Raw genomic sequence first — 20211 nt, forward strand, 5'->3', positions numbered from 1 at the left:
AAGAGCCACGATTTTCTTCTCTTTTTCTCAACAAGAATTAGCTGGTCATTTTATATGTGTCAGCTTTATGAGATCAGTTATAAATTGTAGCAGTGACAGTCAATGACCTAATACTTCTGAGAAGAAGGATTGAGCTGATTGCATTAAACTAGGGAATTAGGAAAGTACAAGCCAGAATGATCCCTGGTGCCTGGGGAGTACAAACCCTGTTTCCCAGTATCCTCATCATCATCATCATTATCAGAGGTGCAAAGGAAAATCTAAAGTTGTGGGAGTTCCCATGGGTGCCACGGCGAAGTACATTACATACTACACATTTTTGGCCTTGTGATTTTTCTGCTCTAAATAACTCAATGTTACATATTTGATCGGTTGTCCAACTATTTTAACTTTGTTTTCCATTTGTGGGAAACATCCTGTGGCTCCGTCTGGGTCTGTGACACCCTTTAACTTTCTTATCCATTGGAGCAACTGTGCAATTATTGCAGGGTTAGGTTCCCTGTTTGTGAGGAACATCATATCGCTCCCGTCTGTAGTATCACATCCTTCAACCAACTGCTTAATTATTACAAAATTACGTTTCCCAGATCGGTGGGGGATATCACGTTGTTTTGTTTGGGTGATTGCTCCTTCCGATTTATAGCCTTTTTTTTAATCTTTGTTTCAACTAATTTTTTGTTGTTCTTGTTTTGGACTGGTTTAAATACTTTAATTAAATCTCAAGTCTTTTACTTACCCTTCCATCTCCCTGCTGTTCTGAGGGAGATCCCATACCTACAAATCATGGCCAATTTAAGATAGTCCAGGATAGGTGACATTAAAAGTGTTTTTCTTTTACTTGAAAAATTCTGGCCTCATTTAATGAAATGTATTATACAAAAAACGGTAAACAAATTAAAACTTGTGTTAGTATTTGTGTATTTCAAACTCTATCACCTTACAACATTGGCATGCCATATATTTTCATTTAGAGATAAATATTTGGGGATAATCGCAACGCTACACAAAATACAACAGTAAAATTTATGTAGAATAAAGATTAAAAAAAACAAAGAGCTATAAATTATGTACAATAGTTTACAAAAAGAAAGGAAAAGAACATCCACAATTTTTAAGTACTAACAAATAGATCTAAAAATACCACATTTTAGTCAATGGATTAAAATACAAACAAAGAAAAAAATGGACATTAGAAAAGACAAATAAGCAATCTCATTGCTTTTATACTTATTTTTGAGGAAGTAAGCAAACACTAAACAATGTCTTTTCAAAACAGATATTTGACTAGATATTAAATGAGGTTAAGTTTTTAAAATCTCAAAATCCTCTTACAATAAAGAGGTGGGAAAACTAAGACTAATAAGAAGTAAATTATCTAAATATACACTATTAAGTTTATACAATAATACAAAACGTTTAGGTGATGAGAAAAAAATATTGTTAAGAAAATAAAGTAATTTAAAAATTAGTTTCTATAAAAAAAGTTAAAATATGTAAAATAAATTAGTTTGTTTAAAAACAATGTTTTTTATGTGATCGAAACAATTTGTCAAATCGAATAAATACACAAAATTGGACAAAATATAAAAAATATATGTAAGAATACTACAAAATACTTTTATGACGTATGTTCCGTTCAAATTAAAAAGTTAATAAATTTATAAACTAGCCCTGTTTTGAAAAATGAAATAGCATTTGATATTTTTATTTTATAGACCTGAGGGTCGATCTCAGCCTTGTTGAGTCTATTGTGTCCTTCGCTGAGCTAGCGGCTGTTGGCCGCATGAAGCTCAATTCAGGTTTTTTGACATGCCCGGCAATCGAGCTTCCACTGCTGCTGCTGCGACTGGCAGGGACGGTCGATGCATTTTCTTTAAAACTTGTGTTTATTACTGAATTGGCCTTGGGACGTCTCAAGCTTGTGGTAGGAACGCCGATCGAGCTTCCGCTGCTTGAGCTTCGACTCGCTGGTATGTTAGTCCGAGTTTTGATTTGTGTTACACCGAAAGGCTTTTTGATTTCTTTCTTCTCGTCTGATTTCTTTGTAAGTGTCGACTTCTTCAATAGGTCTGACGATAAGCTTTTATTTCTCACAGTACTGATAGAAGCAAGCGAACTTCTTGAACTCCTCAGGCTGCTTCTTGAACTCGATCTTTCTACATTATTTTTAAGAAGTTCTGGACAATGGTTCATTTTAGGCCTATTTGTACTTTGTGTTCGTTTAATTGTTACAGTTTCCGGTTTGGCCCGAGGTGTCTGAATAATATCGCTGTCACTCTTTAGTACAGCGGGTCTGGTGTGTTGTTTATTGGCTAATACTAAAATTCTCTTTTGTACAGGACTCGGTTCTATTTTGGAGGATAATTTAGTGCCGGAAAGATCCGGTCTTCTCAGGCTTGCGGTTCGTTTTGGAATGATGCTCTTTTTATCAACTGGTGTTGTAGATCTCACCGAACTGCTCCTTTGGACAGGCTTTCGTTCGGTTGTTTTGTCTTTTGACTTTGGCGCATCAACGACATCCCCTTCATAATTTCCAGACGATGCACCTTGACTAGGACTCTCGGAAACTAGGCTTTGGGTCTCTTCAAAGCCTTCATCGTTCATTTCGTGTTCTCGTGTTTTCACTTTAATCTCTGGAATTACAAATTTTGGCTTAATTTTGTCATTTAACGATGTCAATGCTTTGGCCACGTCGTTTTGGTCGATTTCTGTTTTGCGCTTGCTAACTTTCTCATCTTGTTTGAGCTTGTATGATTTAGGTAATGTCAATGAACCTAGTTTCTTCAGTTCTTCACCTGACCTGTTGATTACTGCAAGAGGACCTTCTTCAGGTTCCCCTTTGTATTTGAGTTTGTCTTGCCATTTCTTTAATCTAGATTCTTTGTCGAGAGGCGGCGTTTCGACAGGTTTTGATTCGACTTGTTGTTTATCGGCTTTCATGATCTGTTTCTCAGGTATCAGCTCAGTCGATTCTTTTTTAGCCGGCTCTTCCTCAATGGGCTTGCGGTAACGACGAGTCCTCCTAGTAGATGAGAATCTATCAAACTGCCCATCGCCAAGTGGCTCTTCCTCATCTTTGAGGGCTTCTTTGAGTCTTGAGCATGGCGCTGGCTCTTCGGGCTTCCTCTCAGTTTCAGCATTCACTAACTTGCGGGAGGCAGGAGGCGTTTCTATGTTGTCCGAGTCAATCTCGACTCTGTCGATCGGAGTATCGTTCTTCTTTGTCCTCCTAGGAGCAAAAGGTGGCAGCATCTGTTCGTCTGGTGACCTGTCGTTAATATCCGGGAACACTCTTCTTGCCAATAGAGGGCTGATTTTTCCAGCCTTAAATTTATTAGCTACACTCATATTAGAAGAAGCCTCTTGCTGATCTTTCGGACAACGTATATAAACGGGGAGACTATCTTCAGGAAGTGGCGCTTGTCCTAAATTCCTAATAACCTCCTTTCTCTTTTCTTCCTCACTTATTGACTGCAAAAAGAAAATAGATTAATTCAATACTGCCACAAAATTACGATGACAAAGAATAAAGAAACACTTGCATCTAAACTTGTTCTTTTCTCAAGTCTTCTCAGTCGTCTTACATCGAGCTCAGTCTGCTCTGATGTGTTTGAAACATTTAAGTTGGATTTCCTCCAAGGCGATTTATCCTTAATAGGAGATTGAGGCTGAGCTTCTGTAAAATTAATAAATAATAATAATTACTATCGATTAACGGTCACTAATCTCTACACATTAATATCATAAATGATATAAATGACAAAGTAGAAATATGACAGTTAAAAGTTATTCAGTTTTAATTAGGGACAAGAACGGATTTCTATCATATTTCTTAAAATTAGTTTTTATTTAAAATAAAAATGTAATTGTCAAGATAAATGTATCATTAATAACCAGATGCAGATTAATATCGGGCTGGTGCAAAAATCATGCAGGTTTGAATGCATGCAAAACTATTTTTAATTTTTATAAACTTAAGAAAATTTATTTGAAATATTTTCCATCACAAGTACATTTTTGCTAATGTGTAATACGGTCTTGAAAGGTGCTTTCGACTTCACCACATTCTTTCAAAATTTTATCACTCAAGAATTAATCAAAATTAGTAAAAAAAAAAAGTAGAAGTCTGCAGGTGAGGGTGCGGTAAGGTTTCATATCCTATGTCTTTAAGTTTCCGCAGGGTTGGCATTGCAACATGTGGCCTGGCATTATCGTGAAGAAGAATCGACCCTTTATGGTTTACCAATGCTGGACAAAGATGTTGCAGTTTCCCATGCATTTTGTCAATTTCTTGGCAATCTTTCTCTGCTGTGAGAGTTTCACTATAATTCAGGAAATTATAGTTACCAACACCAGAAGTACACCACCAAAATGTCACCACAACCTTTTTTGGATGCAGATTTGGTTTTGGGAAGTGTTTTGGTGCTTCATCCCTTGTTCAACCACTGACACGTATGCCTACATCCATTTCTCATTGCACGAGATGATTTAATCAAGAAATGGATCATTTTGGTGGTGCAATAGAAGAGATGTGCAAATTTCAAAGCACTAATTTCTTTCAAATTCAAGAATTTTCTTCAAATCAACGGTTTGAATTATTCGTTCTCAAGGCCTACCGTGACCTTCTCTGTCTTCAAGACCAAAATCTCCAAGACAAAATCTCTGGAACTAACACTGCATCGTGCATTCATTAACGCTTCCCTCCCCCCAAACTGTTTGATATTACACACAGTTTGGGCTGCACTTTGCCCAAGTTTAAATTCATAGAAATAAATTTTATGAAAACCTAGTTTGGGTATTATCTAATTTTGTAAGTCCTTACTCTTACAAAATTCAATAAAAACTAAAATGTTCTGTATAAAAGATAACAGTTAAAAGTATTTATTGTAATCCATAAAATAGGTTTGAGGATTTAGCTTTTTCATGAGACAAGCACCAGTGAAAATAAAACAAATTTTCAAAACTTGCATTAATTTTGCACCAACCCACAAGCCTGAATTGTGAACTTTTATTTTAATAACACTAAAAAAATATATTAAATTTAATTATTAACCTGCAATTGCTTCCATCGCACCTACGACATCTGTTTTATCGATTGTAGGTCTCCAATCAGAATAAACTCTTTTGTATTGCATGTTTCCTTCTGCAAGTTTGCCTTCAGGTAAGGTGTCCAAAGTATTTGCTCTCCCTTCGCTCTCTATTTCATTAAAACATTGATTAGCGCATTTGCTTGAAATGATTACATGTGTGCACACACGCACCTGATTCTGCTTCAAGGGATCGCCTATTGCTTTGGAACAGTCTCGCTCGTCTACGTATACCATCACTGTGTTTGTCTTCCTTTTCATTCTCAGAGAGCCATGCTTCAATTTTTTGTTTCCAAGGTCTAAAATAACAAAGAATGTATATAATACATAAATATGAATATTTGGAGACCGTGAGATGAGTCTGGTGTGACGTAGGTTTTAGAAAACCACTTTCTTTATTGTGCACGATTATCTTTGGCACGATAAAGAAAATGTTTTTCTAAAACCTATGTCACACCAGACCAAATCTCACGATCTCTGAATAATCATAGACTAATGGTCACTAATCACCACACATAATGCATAAAGTCAAAGTTTTATTTACTTGGGCTTGCTATCTTCTTCTGGTGTTGATGGCATCTGAGAAGGAGAAGTGGACCTCTCTCTTTCACCGGAAAAGTCTGCGGTAAGTAAATCTGGCCGTTTTCGGCCTCCACCCCTTGCGCGTCTTGCCCAAGACCGATCTTATAAAAAAAAAAAATAATATATAATTGCTTTGGCTTTTTGACATGGAAAAGTAATTTATTGTGATGATGTGTACCAAGGCTGCCCCAAGATTTGCGCTCTCTTGATGCATCATGTCCTGAAGCTCTTAAATAATCCATGAGGCTTGATTCGTCCTCTTCTGATGGGACACGACTCCTTCTGCGTCTCAGGCTTCCAGTAGGGGTTACATCTGGTGAATATGTCTCTTCACGTCCACTACCGACAGTCTGGTCACAGGAGAAGGATCCAAGCCGTCTTCTCGACAAAGCTGGAGAACCAGTTATTGAAACGTCTTCTTCTGAAGTCATAGTACCATTTCTTCGAACCTATAAGATATAATATGATAAAATTGTCTAGTTTTTTTACTTTTTTGCACAGTTTGAAAATACCTTGATATCAGCCCCTTTTTGAAAACCTGACTGTATGTCAGAGAGAAGGGAATCAACAAGATTACATTCAGACTCGGAGCCATTGGAAGTTTGAGCACCCACTACAAAACAAAACACATTAGAAAAAGGTGGAAAGAAACAACATTCTTTGAAGAAAGCTTAAGACGAACATGTTCGTTTTTTAGCGAGTTGCTCTTCTCTTTGTTTCCTTCTAGCTGCGGCCTGTTCCTCTTGTAGTTTTCTACGTTCATTCTCGACCACAGCTTGTTTAAACTTTACGCAGAAACCATGGAAAACCTTGAAGCACTCTTCTAACTTAAATGTGGCCGAATCTTCACAGAAGAAATCGGCTAATGATATTCGAACAGATTCGAGCTCTTCCATATCTTTTTGTAAAGCAGCAACTTCCTGGTCAGCAATCTAATGTAAAATAACACATAAATATAAAAATGGAACACATTAACAAATATATTGTACATTGTATCTATAAATTTTAATTATAAGATATATAAGATGCATAACAAATAAAATAAGAATAGTAACCTTAAGAAAATTGTCCATTTGCTCTTTTATTTCTTTTTCGGTCGAAGGAAGATCTATTTGTCTATGTACTTTTTTAATTCTACTATCTAAAGCGTTAATTTCATTTTGTAATTGTTCCGTTGTAGTTCTGCAACATTTAAATTAAAAGTAAATCAAATTAGTCCATTTTGCAATTACTATCAATAATTGTTGACCTTTTACCTTTACTCCTGAATAAAGCAAACTGTACAAGTTTTAAAAAATTTAGTTATCGAATACATACTAAATTAAATTAACTTGTAAAAAATAAAAATGATTGAAATATACTTACTTAGTTGCGTCTTCTAATGTGACCATATCATCTGGAAACTTAAGAAGTTCTTTTTTCTTTTTTTCAGCTTGCTGAAATATAAAAATTTCAAATTGTACAAATAAAATAATGAAATAATACAAAGTTATGTGTAGATAGTTACAAGAGCCACATAATGAATGAGATTCATTCCAGGCTTGTTTGCTCTGATGTCTGTCAGTTTTTGTAGAGAAGATAACTTCACACCGGCAGCATTTCCAGCATATCCTCCCTACAAAGGATAAAAAATAAATCGAAATGTTGATGTGTAACTTATTTTTAGATAAAATTTAATCTCTTACTGAGTTTAAGAAATTGCCAGCAACAACAACCATGTATAAAACTTCTCTCAATGCTTCATTTCGCATAAGATCTATGACAAGCATTCAATATTTTAATTGAGAATGTTAATACTTTTTAATGACACCTTAAATTTAATAATACCTTCTCCTGCCATTATCATAGCAGAAATACTCGGTTCCAAATAATTCATGTTGGCGTTGAATTCTTCCCTAAGAAGCATGCTTTCAATTCGCAGTTTATAGCTAGAAATGATATATTTTTTGTTAAAATTCATACATTTTAAATTAAAAAAATAAAGAAATAAACAAAACAAACAGTACTTGGGCACATCGATGAGTTGCAAAAGAAATTTTTCAGCATTTCCTAATCTTGATTTATCTCCATCAAAGCCTCTCAGCATTTCATATTCATCCAACTCGGGCAGTATTTTGAGCAAGCCCCTCAGTTTCTCTGCACCGATGTCATCGTGCTCACCATTTTTTATTAATTGTATTATGTCCTCATTAGAACTGTCATTAATTATAATTTAAAATGTAAACTTGCGGAATGATGAAATCTTAATAAATTTAAAATAAGGAAAATTACCTCCTAAATTGCTTCAAGAATATACTGACGTTCAAACTTCTTTTTCCGTCCAAAAGGGTAATCTGAAATTTAAAAAGTTTCATGAATGTAACGCAATTTATTAAAAATTGTGTTATAACACTTATAAATGATTGATGCAGCAAAATTAAAATACTGAAATGATTTTTACCTCTGCTGGTTCTTTACGTCGTGAATTGACATCAGGGCTGTCTTTGAAAGTTTTCGGACTAGCAGATGTAGGCGGAGGTGGCGCTTGTTGACAGAAAAGGCCTTCCATCTCTGACCAATCGAGGTCCGCCATCGGAGAGCCTTGATGATTTCTAGCCACCATGGACCAAATATTTTGTCGCCCCAAGACTCGGTTATCTGGGATTTTGTTCCAATTGATCGTTTTCATTTTGGTTTTAGGTGTCGGAGTGTCCTGCTGGGGAAGAAGCTTAGCCGAGGGAGATGCTGAGGGCGATGAGGACAGCGCAGAAGGCGCATTGGGAGGGGCAGAAGGAGGGACGGCGAGAGGCCGGTGAAGAGAGGTGACCGTGATCGAGGATTGAGGTGGTGGCGGCGGTGGCCTGACCATCGTAGAGTTAGGCGGAGGCAGGGGTGGAGGTGGAGGAGGAGGCGGCACCGCAGAAAGTGGGGGTGGTGGAGGAGGCGGCACCGGTCCTGACTGAATAGACGGGACGAGGCTCTGTTTCCTAGGGCCACCTCCTTGATGTATGCAGCACAATTTGCTCTGGCTCGGTGACCTAAGCAATTTTGTAGCGTCTTCTCTACTTTCTAACAAAGTCGCCCGATGGACCAACGTCTCCGCCGTGTCCCAGACAATGTCACTCACTGCCTCTTTTGGGTCTATTCGTAAAAGGTGCTGTAATATCGACAAGAATGGAATCTCTTGTGGAGTATCAGCCACCTGAAAAATAAACATGTTTGAAAATTTTATTTTTGTTATTAAAAAAGTGTGTAGAGATTAGTGACCGTTAATCGATAGTAATTCAGATATCGTGAGACCCGACCGCATCTCACGATATCTGAATTACTGTTATTAAAAAAGTTGATTTTTCTTATTTTTAAAGCTTTTTTGAAGACGGTTAAAGAAATTTTCAAAATATGACATTTGTATTTGTAGTTGTTGTATTTGAATTGTAGTTTAGTCGTTTCTGACAATTTATGTCTGTCAGTCAAATTTCGACAAAACCAAAACAGCTTGGATAAGAAAACCCCATAGACTGGAGAAGAAATTTCATGATAAATTTATTGTTAATTTTACTACCATTTATTGAGAGGGTGCTGGTGTACGCTTAAATTAAAATAATAATAATAATAATAATAAAGCGCAAGTGTTGTTCAGTGTTATTCATAGTGTTAAGCAAAAATAAAATGATTAATTTCAATTGTGCCATTGTCATCGTTTAATTTTCAAAAGTGTTTATGTTATTATTTAAAGAATAAACTTCAATCTTCCAATTTTAACCAACTGCCTTTGACTGGTATTTTTCCTACCTATCACGGATTAAGTATCTGTTCTTTAGGGGCCTTAATCTCTCAAAAAGAATTTCAAGAATAACAATAAAACGGACAAAAATAGGTTTTCTGATGTTTTGATTTCATTAATTTTTTCAAGTTCTGTGTCAATTTCACTATCAAAATACCCAACACTGCAGTGAATGTACTGATCATGCCATGAACTTGGCGCACCTTTTATTATCTAAAGAGTTAACGGTCCTCCACCATTATTCGATCTTAAGAAGCCCAATTGTAATGGTTACTCTTTGGTTGAACTTCATTGGCTTTTTAAAATGCACTGTGAGGTTCTTCAGCTGAACTCGGCCATGTGGAATTAGGGATGAGCGAGGCTTTTGTTCGCTTTGCAATTCGCATGCCCTCGAATTTGTTTTTTTCATTTTTTGGCAGTGTTCTGGGTGAGATCTGCTTTTTTCACCTAGTTTGCTTTACTCTGTCAAGAGATGAATTTCTGGGTTTTTTGGAGGGTTCAGGATCTAGGCCTTTGATTGGGTTTGTGAGACAGGCTTGGAACGACAGACACAAGCTGACAGAAGAATTTAATTTTTCATTTAATTACTGAAGTAATATATATAGTTTTTCTTTTCTCTGTTTTAAATGCTTATAGAATTTTCATTTTTTAAAACATATGGCAGACAGATTTTTCAATCTATTGTCTATTTTTTGTTAGGTTTTTCTTCTCTCTATTGTATTTTGGTTTATATTGTAAATATAGTTTTTCATTCATTCATTTGTTATCAAAAAAAAATTCCATCATTTAGGAAAGTTTTAAGATCACCTATCTCCTAACTAAATGTTCAGTAATGGTTTTATTAGTCAAGAAAAGAAAAGAAATATATATTGATATTTTTGAAGGTTTCTGCATTCCCTGATACATTTGTTTTAAATTGTTACAAGCAAGAGAGTATAATTGACTAAATTTTTTAACTGACCAAACGTCAGAATGTTGAATTATGGCCAAGAGGGTGGACTTAAAAATTTGTAAAAGTTAAATTTTAAACTATCGAGCCAACATTAAAATTCCCTAGCAGATTCTGTGGTTAGGCTCTTGAATAAATAAAATCAATCCAAATTAATATTAAAAAAAATATTACTTTCTGTGACCAAAAATATGGTTGTCAGAAATGACTGAACTACAAAAATATTTGAGGAAAAAATTGGACAAATACCATTAAAATTAATAAGGTGATTATTTCTGTAATTAATGTTAAATTCTGCCATATAAATAGTTGAAATTTAATCGTGTTCACACTAATTATGTAAATACTTCAGAGACATCTTAGATGACTCTTACTTTTATAAATAACACAGGAAATGGCCATTGATGACATTTTTTGTGTTTGAACATGGTGTAATTCCTAATTCTGGGTGTAGTGGATAGATAAGGGAAAAGGCGTGGTTGACGAGTGATTGTTTTACTCACTCTGTGAAGAATAGCATAAAATAGGTCCAAATGCGAATTGAGATCTAGCCCATGAGCAGATGTCTGACTCGTCTGGGATTCATCGCTCTCCTTCTGCTCGTCGAATACATCCAATTGGACCCTAAGGTCGTGAACCCCTTTCCCGGACCTCCTGAAAGAAAAAAAATTGAAATGATTATTTATCAAAGGAGATTTATATTAACTGAACAGAAACACATCCAAACCCATAAAACACACAATTAAAATTTGAGAGAGAGAGGGAGGAGGAGGGTGAGAGTGAGGAAGGAGAGAGAGAGTGAGAGAGGTAGAGTGGGAGTGAGGGAGAGAGAGGGAGAGGGAGAGGGAGGGNGAGAGAGAGAGAGAGCGAGCGAGAAAGAGTGTGAGAGCGAGGAAGGGGAGAGGAGGGAGGGAGGGAGGGGGAGACAGACAGACAGACACAGCGATGGAGAGTGTGAGTGAAAGAGAGAGTGTGTGAGAAGTGAGAGTGAGAGAGAGAGAACAATCCTCCTGACTAAAAGCAAAGGTTTAATTCTAATGTATGATCATTTATCATTTAAAAAAAAAAAATTGTTAGAAATTATAGATTTTTAAAGATTAATTTTATAAATACAAGATCTACAGAATATGAAAGTTAAATTTAAAAAATTCCTACTAAAAACTCATTATCTAGTTATCTTTCGACAAATATTGAAACTATGGTACAAAATAAGATTTTGTACAGAATAATTAAGGATACTCATATTTATGATCTGTTAAATAATTTTTAAGCAATCAATCATTGATTGATTAATATTTAAATCATCATGATGTCAGTGTATTATTTATTTATACCCTTACACTTTTTTTTTTCCAAATGGTCTTCAGCCACTATGTGTCATTTAGGCCTTGCTATTTATTTATTTATTTATTTTTTTCATATATACTTCTCAATCAGATGTCAAAATTTAATTTTAAAATAACTTTTTCTAAGTAATTTTTATTAAGTGGATAATGAAATAGGTGTCTTGAATAGCCAGACAAGAATTGTTTAAAACTAGTTGTGCAATGGGCCATAAAAGATTACATCTAAACAAAAAACAAGGTAGTAAAACTCAATAATGCAAAATTTGACAATAAAACATAAAACATTAATGGCCTTTCTTATCGTGTGAAAACTCCAATTACGTTTTTGTTTAATCAAGCGAGATTTTAAATCAAATTTATCCCCAGAGAATTATTTGGCCTGTTGTTGCAATAACAAACAACTTGTGGATACATAGAAAAGTCTGTGTGTACGTAGAACATAAAAAACACCACCTACGACTGACCAACTCTGTGCTCAAGTGCTTGATTTTATTATTTATTTTTATTTCTAATGATTATTTGGGGATCGTGAGATGCGGTCTGGTGTGACGTAGGTTTTAGAAAAACTTTTTTTTATCGTGCTAATGTTTGCATCTTTATTGAGATCATCTTCAAGGCCTGGGATTTATAATCATTGTTTAAATTTTACAAATACATGTAGGATGTGGAAAAAATTCTACTAATCTAATTGCTATAATAATAATAATAATAATAATTACTAATTATTATTATTATTATATCTAGTAGTCTATTGGATATTATAATATGAGCCAAAGAAACTAAGCAAAAGAACTATTTTGTCATAACATTTCTATTGGGTACACGATACTTTTTTAAATTTATTTTTTAATTTAATATATTAATTACAATATGTAACTTTATTTACATTATATAATGAGCTGGATTGGAACCATTGATGTTCACCAAACTATACACAAGGACTAATCCTCATTTAGTAGGTCGGGAGACCATCTCCTCTTCAGTCATCTGGTGGATTATAAGGGTTGTTTCTAATGGATAAGAATTGGGCAACTCGATTGAAGCAAGATGAGTTTTTAATGTAGAAAGTGGGAAAGGTGTTGTTACTGAAAGGTTTAGCTATGACCCACAGTTCTAGTTTGGATGTCCAGATTGGTACATGGTCAGTTTGTTTTTTGTCAAAAAGTGACATTTGCATGACAGTAGTAAGCAGAGTAGACCGAATTTGTTTAATGCCTGCTTTTTTAGTCGTGTTTGGTGTGTGTTAGTTCCAGGTTAGTCTTGAATCTAGATGGAACTCAAGGTAGCATACTCAGTTAGTTTTGGGCATGGGAGTATTATTGAGGAATATTGTACAAGGGGTTTTGCTTTGAACGGGTGAATGAGACGTGGTTTTGCATTCACTAAGCTTTATAGCCAGTGTTTCCTCCATTCGGCTAATAACAGGACATGTGCCTAGAGCTCCTCCGAAGTAATCGTGGGATCGGGATCATAGGATAGCACAGCATTGAGTGAAAGATGCAAGGTTAGGTGAAGGTAAAGGATCGGTCCAAGTACACATCCCTGAGGTACTCCCGCTCCTAGAGGACAATAGTCGGAGGCAGATCCTCGGCAGATTCGGAAGAATTGTTCGGTTTAGATTGGACGAAGGATTAGGCAAAGCTATTTGGAAGGATGTGCTTTAGTTGTGTACAGGAGGCCTTTCACAAAGGCTTAACAAATTTATCGACTAGTCAGAAATTAACGTTCAATTTTAGATTTTTAACATTCACTATTTTGCCAAGGCAGTTTAATGCTTTTTAGTTACCGCTTAGCAGATACATTTTTTTAGAAATTCTTGTGTGAGATTTAGTTCATATTCTTAGAAGTGTATAACAAGTTTTTTCTCTGTATTTTTCTATAAAACTTTTTTGTTTTGGCTTAATAATTTATGTATCACGTATCTAAAATGAAAAAATCTTATCATGGAGTGGTTTCCATTCTCAAATTTTGACTAATTTGCCATTAAATTTTAAAACGGTCTTAACATTTGAGATTGCCATTTCATGGTTGACCCATTTTCATTGACATAATAGGTCCGTATATTCATTCAATTGACAATTTATTCTTAAAAATACACTTTTTACTGATTTATAACATATTTAAAATAGGGTGGACTAAATAAGAAAAATAGGTGCGACTGTTCTCAAATTAATCTGGACGTTTGATAAACCTGCAAGGATACCGAAATCAATGGAGGTCATCGGATAGTCCAGTTTTGAGCTCGGGTATTGTTTAATCGTACCGGGCAATGTGACGAAATTGTGATATTACCGCGATAAAACACTTGGGACCCTTCGTTTCAATTGTTTTAAATAAAAAAACCCATTTAATCGACGAATGTTTGCGAAATTATTAGTGATTTCCTGAAGGGTTTTATGCCCCACGACCCGACCGATTTAAAAATCACTTTCTCAAATTGGAGTTTATGAAAGAAAATTGGAACCCAGGAAGTTACAAGTGATAAATAATAAAATCGGACGCCTTACTTTCCCGTCTTAACTTGGTTTAAACCCGGTATAATACTGACTGAGTCCAACTTAAAATTGCCTTTTTTCATTTTGTCTTGAACCGAGTTCAAAGGCTGGTTCAACTTTGAACGGCCGTCGAGCCTGGGATAAACCTAGTTCAGATTTAAGCGACGTTCATTTCATAATATAACCTGTATGTCGTTAAAGATTGAACTTTTGATCGATAAAAGTTGAAAGCTATTTGAATGAGTAAAAACTGATCAACTTTGGACCTATAAATTATTTAATGTTCTTTCTTATATGTAGTTCTAACCGTCTTTTTTTATCAACAACAAATCCGGCAATTTTTATTTATTTTACGATAGAGTTCAATGATTTCCTCTCGCTAATTTATTTATAATCATAAAGTCGCTCATTAGGTCGTGATGTTCAGACCGGTCCCTTTTTTGAATTTGGCTCAAATTATGAGGTTCCAGTGAACCCAGTTTAAACCGTGATTGGTGCAACGGGCGTTTAACAGTATCCGGCACTATTTTGGATCCGCCTATTTTGAAATTGATAAAGGGAATTTCTGAATCTAAAAAAAATTCTTTTTCAAATATGCGCTAATATCTTAAGAACATCTGCTGGGCTGAGTCGATGCCTTGCAGTTGCACCAATACGGTTTAAACTGGGTTCACTGTAACCTAGTTCATTATAATATGAACAAAGTTCAAGGATGGGACCGTTCTACTAATCTCTGGTCTAATTGGGCTAATGATGACGCCGCTTGACGAGTTTAAAATAAAGATGCGAGAGAAAACGCATTGAGCTATGCCATACATGAAGTAGAAATTGCCGGATATTTAACTGATAAGAAAAGACGTTTATAACTATGTATAAGAAAGAACATTCAATAATTTGCAAGACAAAAGTTAATCGATTTTTATTGAAACGTAGGAACAAAAAGATTCAATTCGCTTTTAACTTGATCAAAAGTTCATTTAACAACAAACAGGTTATATTATGGAAATGAACGTCGCTTTACTCTGAACTAGGTTTAACCCACGCTCGACGGCCGTTCAACATTTTAACTCGGTTCAAGATAAAATGAAATAGGTCAATTTTTAAATTGTACTCGGTTCAGAACTAAACTGAGTTTAAACCGAGTTGATGCAACGCTATCTTAGTTATGCATGTCGTTTACGGTCATGTGGTTCTGCCTTAGCAGTTTTGTCTGTTGTGCTTCAAATGAGATGACGAAATCTGGCAGTCGAAAACAGCGAGGATAGGCAAACCAAACTGACCGGAAACGATCTAAGTAAGGAGGTTCATCCCATCGCGTACTTCAAGAAACTTCATCTTTTTTTTCTTGTAACTACTAATCCATACTTAAAATTTTACTGACAATCGTGAATTCGGTGCCATGTAACTGCATACGCTGAAGAGAACGGCCAAACTATCCATCACTTCTTTGTCACAGACACTTCGACCTAAAGGCCGTCACACTCGCGTCCGGGTCAAAACGTACACTCGCGGCGGACGACATCCCATACACTAAAGGCTGAAAAAGGACCCATCGAGTTCGGATAAGAGAAAAGCCCCTCTCCCGACTCCGGTCCACTTGATGAGATAATCCTTTTATCTTTCGAACGCTTCGTGCATAAGGTCGAGATAACGCGAGCACGAGGCCGCGCGTTCGACCCAACAGCCTTCACATCGTTTACCGTGTCAGAAACAGTGGCCGAAATCCCACGAAAACAAATCCGTCCTTAAGGACGAGGAAGGAGCAAACAATCAGAAAATATCTAACGAGAAATGCACCAAAACCAAACACAATGATGCATAGACTTATTGATCGATAAAAACAATGAGGTTACCAGGCCAGTTTAAATCAGTTCAAGGGATGGCAAATGTCACGAAGGAGGTCGGTCCGGACTAGGGTGTCCCAGGTAGAAACTACTTTGTTCAATTCTTTTATTATTTTTGTAGTTGTATATTTTCCATTCAGTACTGTTAGTGACTTGAAATTCTTACTACTCTACATTATGCTAACACCATTCATACTTTTAATTCATTCAAGCTTCAGATACCTGCTTTCAATGGAAACACGAGGGCCGAATGGAAAATGGAGAATGAGAGAGAAAACAAGATGTAAAATATGACAAAATATCAGGTAATTTGAGAAAATGGGAAAAAAACACCTAAAAATATGCCGTAGAAAGAAAATCTTTCCACTGAAAGCTTTCAGTCAAATGTAAATCACTGATTGTTGAGAAAGTTTAACGATTTGATAAATGATTCCTTGCGTTTTTTGTCTAAGTATTTAATTTTAAAAAACAACTGAAATTAGCAATTTTAGTTTATTTTGTATCAACATTTGATGGTTGGTGGTTTAGAGATTTTAGCAAAGGAAAGATGAAAACGAGTATATAAGGTCAATTTGTTTTACAAGTCTTTATAAATCCAAACGCTTAAGGCTTAAAATTTCCAAATGTAAAATTGAAAATACCTCGATTCGCGAGTGAGGGCTTTGAGGATGGCGTTGAGGTGTTTTTCCTTTCTTGCTGGCGGGCAGGGCATCTCGGAACCGGATCCTCCTTGGCATGGCGTATCGCACGAATGAGACAGACGTCAGCCGGGTATCGGAAAAAGTCTCCTTCCCACTCTCAGCCCTTAATCTTTGATCCCGAATGAAAAGGACAATAGGAAAGGGCGGCCCGTTCAACGGCTATCGTTAAGTTTTATCGCTTTTACAATGTATTGCGTTCTAAGACCCGAGCAACAAGTGGCGTCTGGAGACCGATATCGCTTAATTCAACAGATCGTTCTTTTATACTAGTTTTACTCGCGGTGACGCCACTAAAATGTCTTCTTGTTCGGAACATGTTGCGGTTTTTCTCACTTTATTCACACGTTCGGGGTCATTTTACCGTATAATACACATATCTAGATCCGAGAGAACATAACCAGCTTTCTTTGATCTTTTTTAGTATTGTCGAAATGTTGCCAAATCTTTGTTATTTAGTCTGCAATATTAAGCCATTTGACCAACAACCCTTTAAACATCACTAATTTTATTTCTATTACCAGCTGTATTATGGGATGTGTGAGAGGGCAAGCGCATCTCGAAAAAATTATTACCTTTTTCTCAATCCAAATCCTGGGACTGCGCAGTGGGTGCTCCTAGGAGACTCCAGCAGACCCTTCCCAACCCTTGGTTACAAGGGGGGGGGGTTCCAGGCACAAAATAATGGTGTAGCCTTGAGAACATGACACACTCTCTAAAGCACAAGCTGGCTTGTGTTTCCTGGCGCGCATGGACGCCTTAAGCATCTGCATACTACATACATTTGGATGATAGGACCAAGGAAGCGTATAGCGTGCGAGGACGCTGAGACTACGCCTACCTAGTCCCTTGAGATGCGTTAAGCGAGTTGCTGGCTTGAGAGCGGGCGCGAACGGCGGGTTCTGTAGCAGAGGCACACGCGGGTTAGTGTACCAGATCCTGTCTAAATATACATTTTGAATATATATACGGACGAGGGAGGGTGCATAACCATCTGTACTGCGGGGCAGCGTATTTTCGTTCCAAGTTCAAGCCCAGCTGCATGAGTAAGGACTAGCAGTGGCTGAGAGGTGAGACCCCTGGCTGTGGGCTGTGTTTCATTCGTGGCCGTGGACCGTAGTACTTGCGCATGACCTCCGAATTACCTCCCGACCTCGTGGGAATCGGATGTATCGGATTGCCGAGAGCGTACAGCCTGCAAGTAGCTATGACTACGCTGCCGGCGTCCCTCGAATGCGTGAGGAATGGTGGACGGGGGCGAGTGCTTGTCGGTGACGACCGTCTGGGCATGGTAATCCTCTAGGGGGTGGTTAGAGATTCCACTAAAATCGAAACCGCGGCCGGAGCGTTCCGGAGGTTTCGACGCTAGCGGAGCCCCTTCACCCAGGGAGATAGAGTTGTCTTCTCTATCTAGGGAGTGCGTGGGAGACTTGGCCGATGCATTTCGGCTACCTTTGTATCCCTTTACGCGCGGCACTTGTTAAGTGAACAATGTTAACCCATCCCTCGGAAGGGGCAAGCGTGAGAAGTTGGCATGTTGACAGTTTACTGTAAGATGATGTGGGCTTCTAACCGAACCTCGCGGAAGAAGCAGAACTTCCGCGCGCGGAGGTGAGTTGCTCCTAACTTGAGAATCTAAACGTGTGATAAGGCCTAATCGGCCAGGTGCGAACGCTAAAGAACCTCGATGTTATATGACATTGCCCCCCCCCCCAGTGGGAAGCTTGGTTGCAACTGCACGCAGCATGATGAAATCTCACAATTTAACTCCTCTTCCTACTATTATTATTATGAATTACCTATTGCTAGACGTTACAAAAGTCTTTGTGTATAAATTAAGTTTTATTTAAATTTCAGTATAAAATGTAAGTATGAAAATTATTCCTCTACTACTTAACCCATCTTTCTGCCAGAAGTTGAATTTGGCGGTGATACCAGTTCTTAGTTTTCGAGGCGAAGAAATCCTCACATCCTAATTTTTGACATTCTCGTAGTTTTCGAAGTTCCGGCCTTACCAGAAAAGACCTTAGTCAGAGACGGTGCGCCGTCAGGGATTTAAGGATGGGGCAAGATGTTAACACCGTTCATTTCCGAAAAATTTCTTTGTCTAAACGATGGGCTCGAGCGGTTGTCTTGCTGAAATATCGCTTTATCTTGATTGAGCAAAGCGGGGAACTTCCCTCTTAAAACCCCACATACTCTTTCGAGTTGTTCACAGTAAAGTTCTGCGTCAATAACCCTGCCTTCTGGAACCAGCTCAAAGTGCAATACACCCTCATAATTCCACCAAACACAAAGCATAATCTGGATCGTATATTTCGGACATTAAGCTTATGGTGCTTAATTAAAAAATAAATAAATTGGAATAAGACAGTGCAAAATGCCAAAACATGAGATGACAGACTATGGGTTCATTACTACCTCACAGAAACCGAAACGCTATCTTTCAATTTGTTGTATTTTATTATTATGTTAGTTACCATCGACTTCAAGCCGTCGCTATCCCTAACGGCCATACCTCCTCCTCACTTCTATTAAAATATGGTGTTCCCCAAGGCTCCTGCATATTTCCGATCCTTTTCACTATCTACATTAATGACCTCTTCGATTCAATCATTGCAACTATCACTTTATTGTGTTCAATCATTGCTCTAATCTATCTATCCTATCCCTCTGAACTGCCACTGGCCATCCCTAAGAACCAGAAATACCTAAATTCCATCCACGACCGGGCCCATAAAAAGTCCCTCAACCTCAACCCTGCAAAGTCCACTGTATCATCATAGGATCCAGACATCTGCTAAAATTCCTCCCCAATATTTTTTTAAATTTTTATTTTACGAGGGTTCGCAACAGCAGAGGTTTTATGTCAACCCTCGGGGTGCCGGTGTTTTTGAAAAAAAGCCCATTTGTAAGTATGTCGGGTTCGAATGCAGGGCCGCTGGATTCGAACCCGGGACCTTTACCTTACAGTGATGAGCGCCGTGTCAACGCCTAAACCGTTGCGGCCACCGACGCCCCTCCTCCCCCATATTCTTACTATCAATAATCAGCCCATTTCATTCCACCCTTTTTTTTAAAAACTTTGGAGTTATCCTTGACAGAAAGCTCTCCAAGTATCCTTACATTTCCCAAATGTCCTGTCGTTGTATTCCTCCATCATCCATTCCGCCGGTCCTGGTTCCTCCTACTGTTTTCCACCCGTAAACTCCTGGACTTCTCCCTCATCTTTCTCTTCTTCGACCACAGCTGTGTTGCTTTCGGTAGGCTTACAGGGGAGGAAAATAAGCGGCTAAAAAGCCTAATGAACTTATGTGTCAGGTTTATATTCGGCAATCCTCCGAAGGTCCGGGGTATCACGGCTGTATCCTGGCTCCATCCCTCATCCGGAAGTCTATTTCTTCGGTTACTTCCTTTACCAGGCCATTAACACCCATCGTTCTCATT

General features: G+C 37.3%; 1 protein-coding gene across 5 annotated transcripts in view; it reads right to left on the reverse strand.

Moving 5' to 3' along the window:
- Positions 1–894: 894 nt before the first annotated feature.
- LOC106668150 (FH2 domain-containing protein 1) overlaps positions 895–20211 on the reverse strand; it is a 206152-nt gene continuing 186835 nt past the window's right edge. For 3 of the 5 annotated variants that reach the window (XM_014396638.2, XM_014396642.2, XM_024230342.1), the window contains 17 exons: positions 10885–11035; positions 8110–8850; positions 7941–8002; positions 7676–7864; positions 7497–7597; positions 7355–7425; positions 7177–7284; positions 7035–7105; positions 6725–6851; positions 6352–6601; positions 6182–6282; positions 5848–6118; positions 5632–5770; positions 5262–5386; positions 5054–5197; positions 3543–3676; positions 895–3471 (listed from right to left, as the gene is read on the reverse strand). In XM_014396638.2, the coding sequence (XP_014252124.1) occupies positions 1705–3471; positions 3543–3676; positions 5054–5197; positions 5262–5386; positions 5632–5770; positions 5848–6118; positions 6182–6282; positions 6352–6601; positions 6725–6851; positions 7035–7105; positions 7177–7284; positions 7355–7425; positions 7497–7597; positions 7676–7864; positions 7941–8002; positions 8110–8850; positions 10885–11035 (4552 nt within the window). In that variant the 3' untranslated portion in view covers positions 895–1704. Of the gene's footprint in view, positions 3472–3542; positions 3677–5053; positions 5198–5261; positions 5387–5631; positions 5771–5847; positions 6119–6181; positions 6283–6351; positions 6602–6724; positions 6852–7034; positions 7106–7176; positions 7285–7354; positions 7426–7496; positions 7598–7675; positions 7865–7940; positions 8003–8109; positions 8851–10884; positions 11036–15603; positions 15764–16707; positions 16794–20211 lie in introns of those variants that run through there. The other 2 variants (XM_014396639.2, XM_014396640.2) reach the window with 2 other exon arrangements.

This window comes from Cimex lectularius, unplaced genomic scaffold, assembly GCF_000648675.2.
Source record: "Cimex lectularius strain Harlan isolate CLEC.00 unplaced genomic scaffold, Clec_2.1 scaffold180, whole genome shotgun sequence".
Lineage (NCBI taxonomy): Eukaryota > Metazoa > Arthropoda > Insecta > Hemiptera > Cimicidae > Cimex > Cimex lectularius.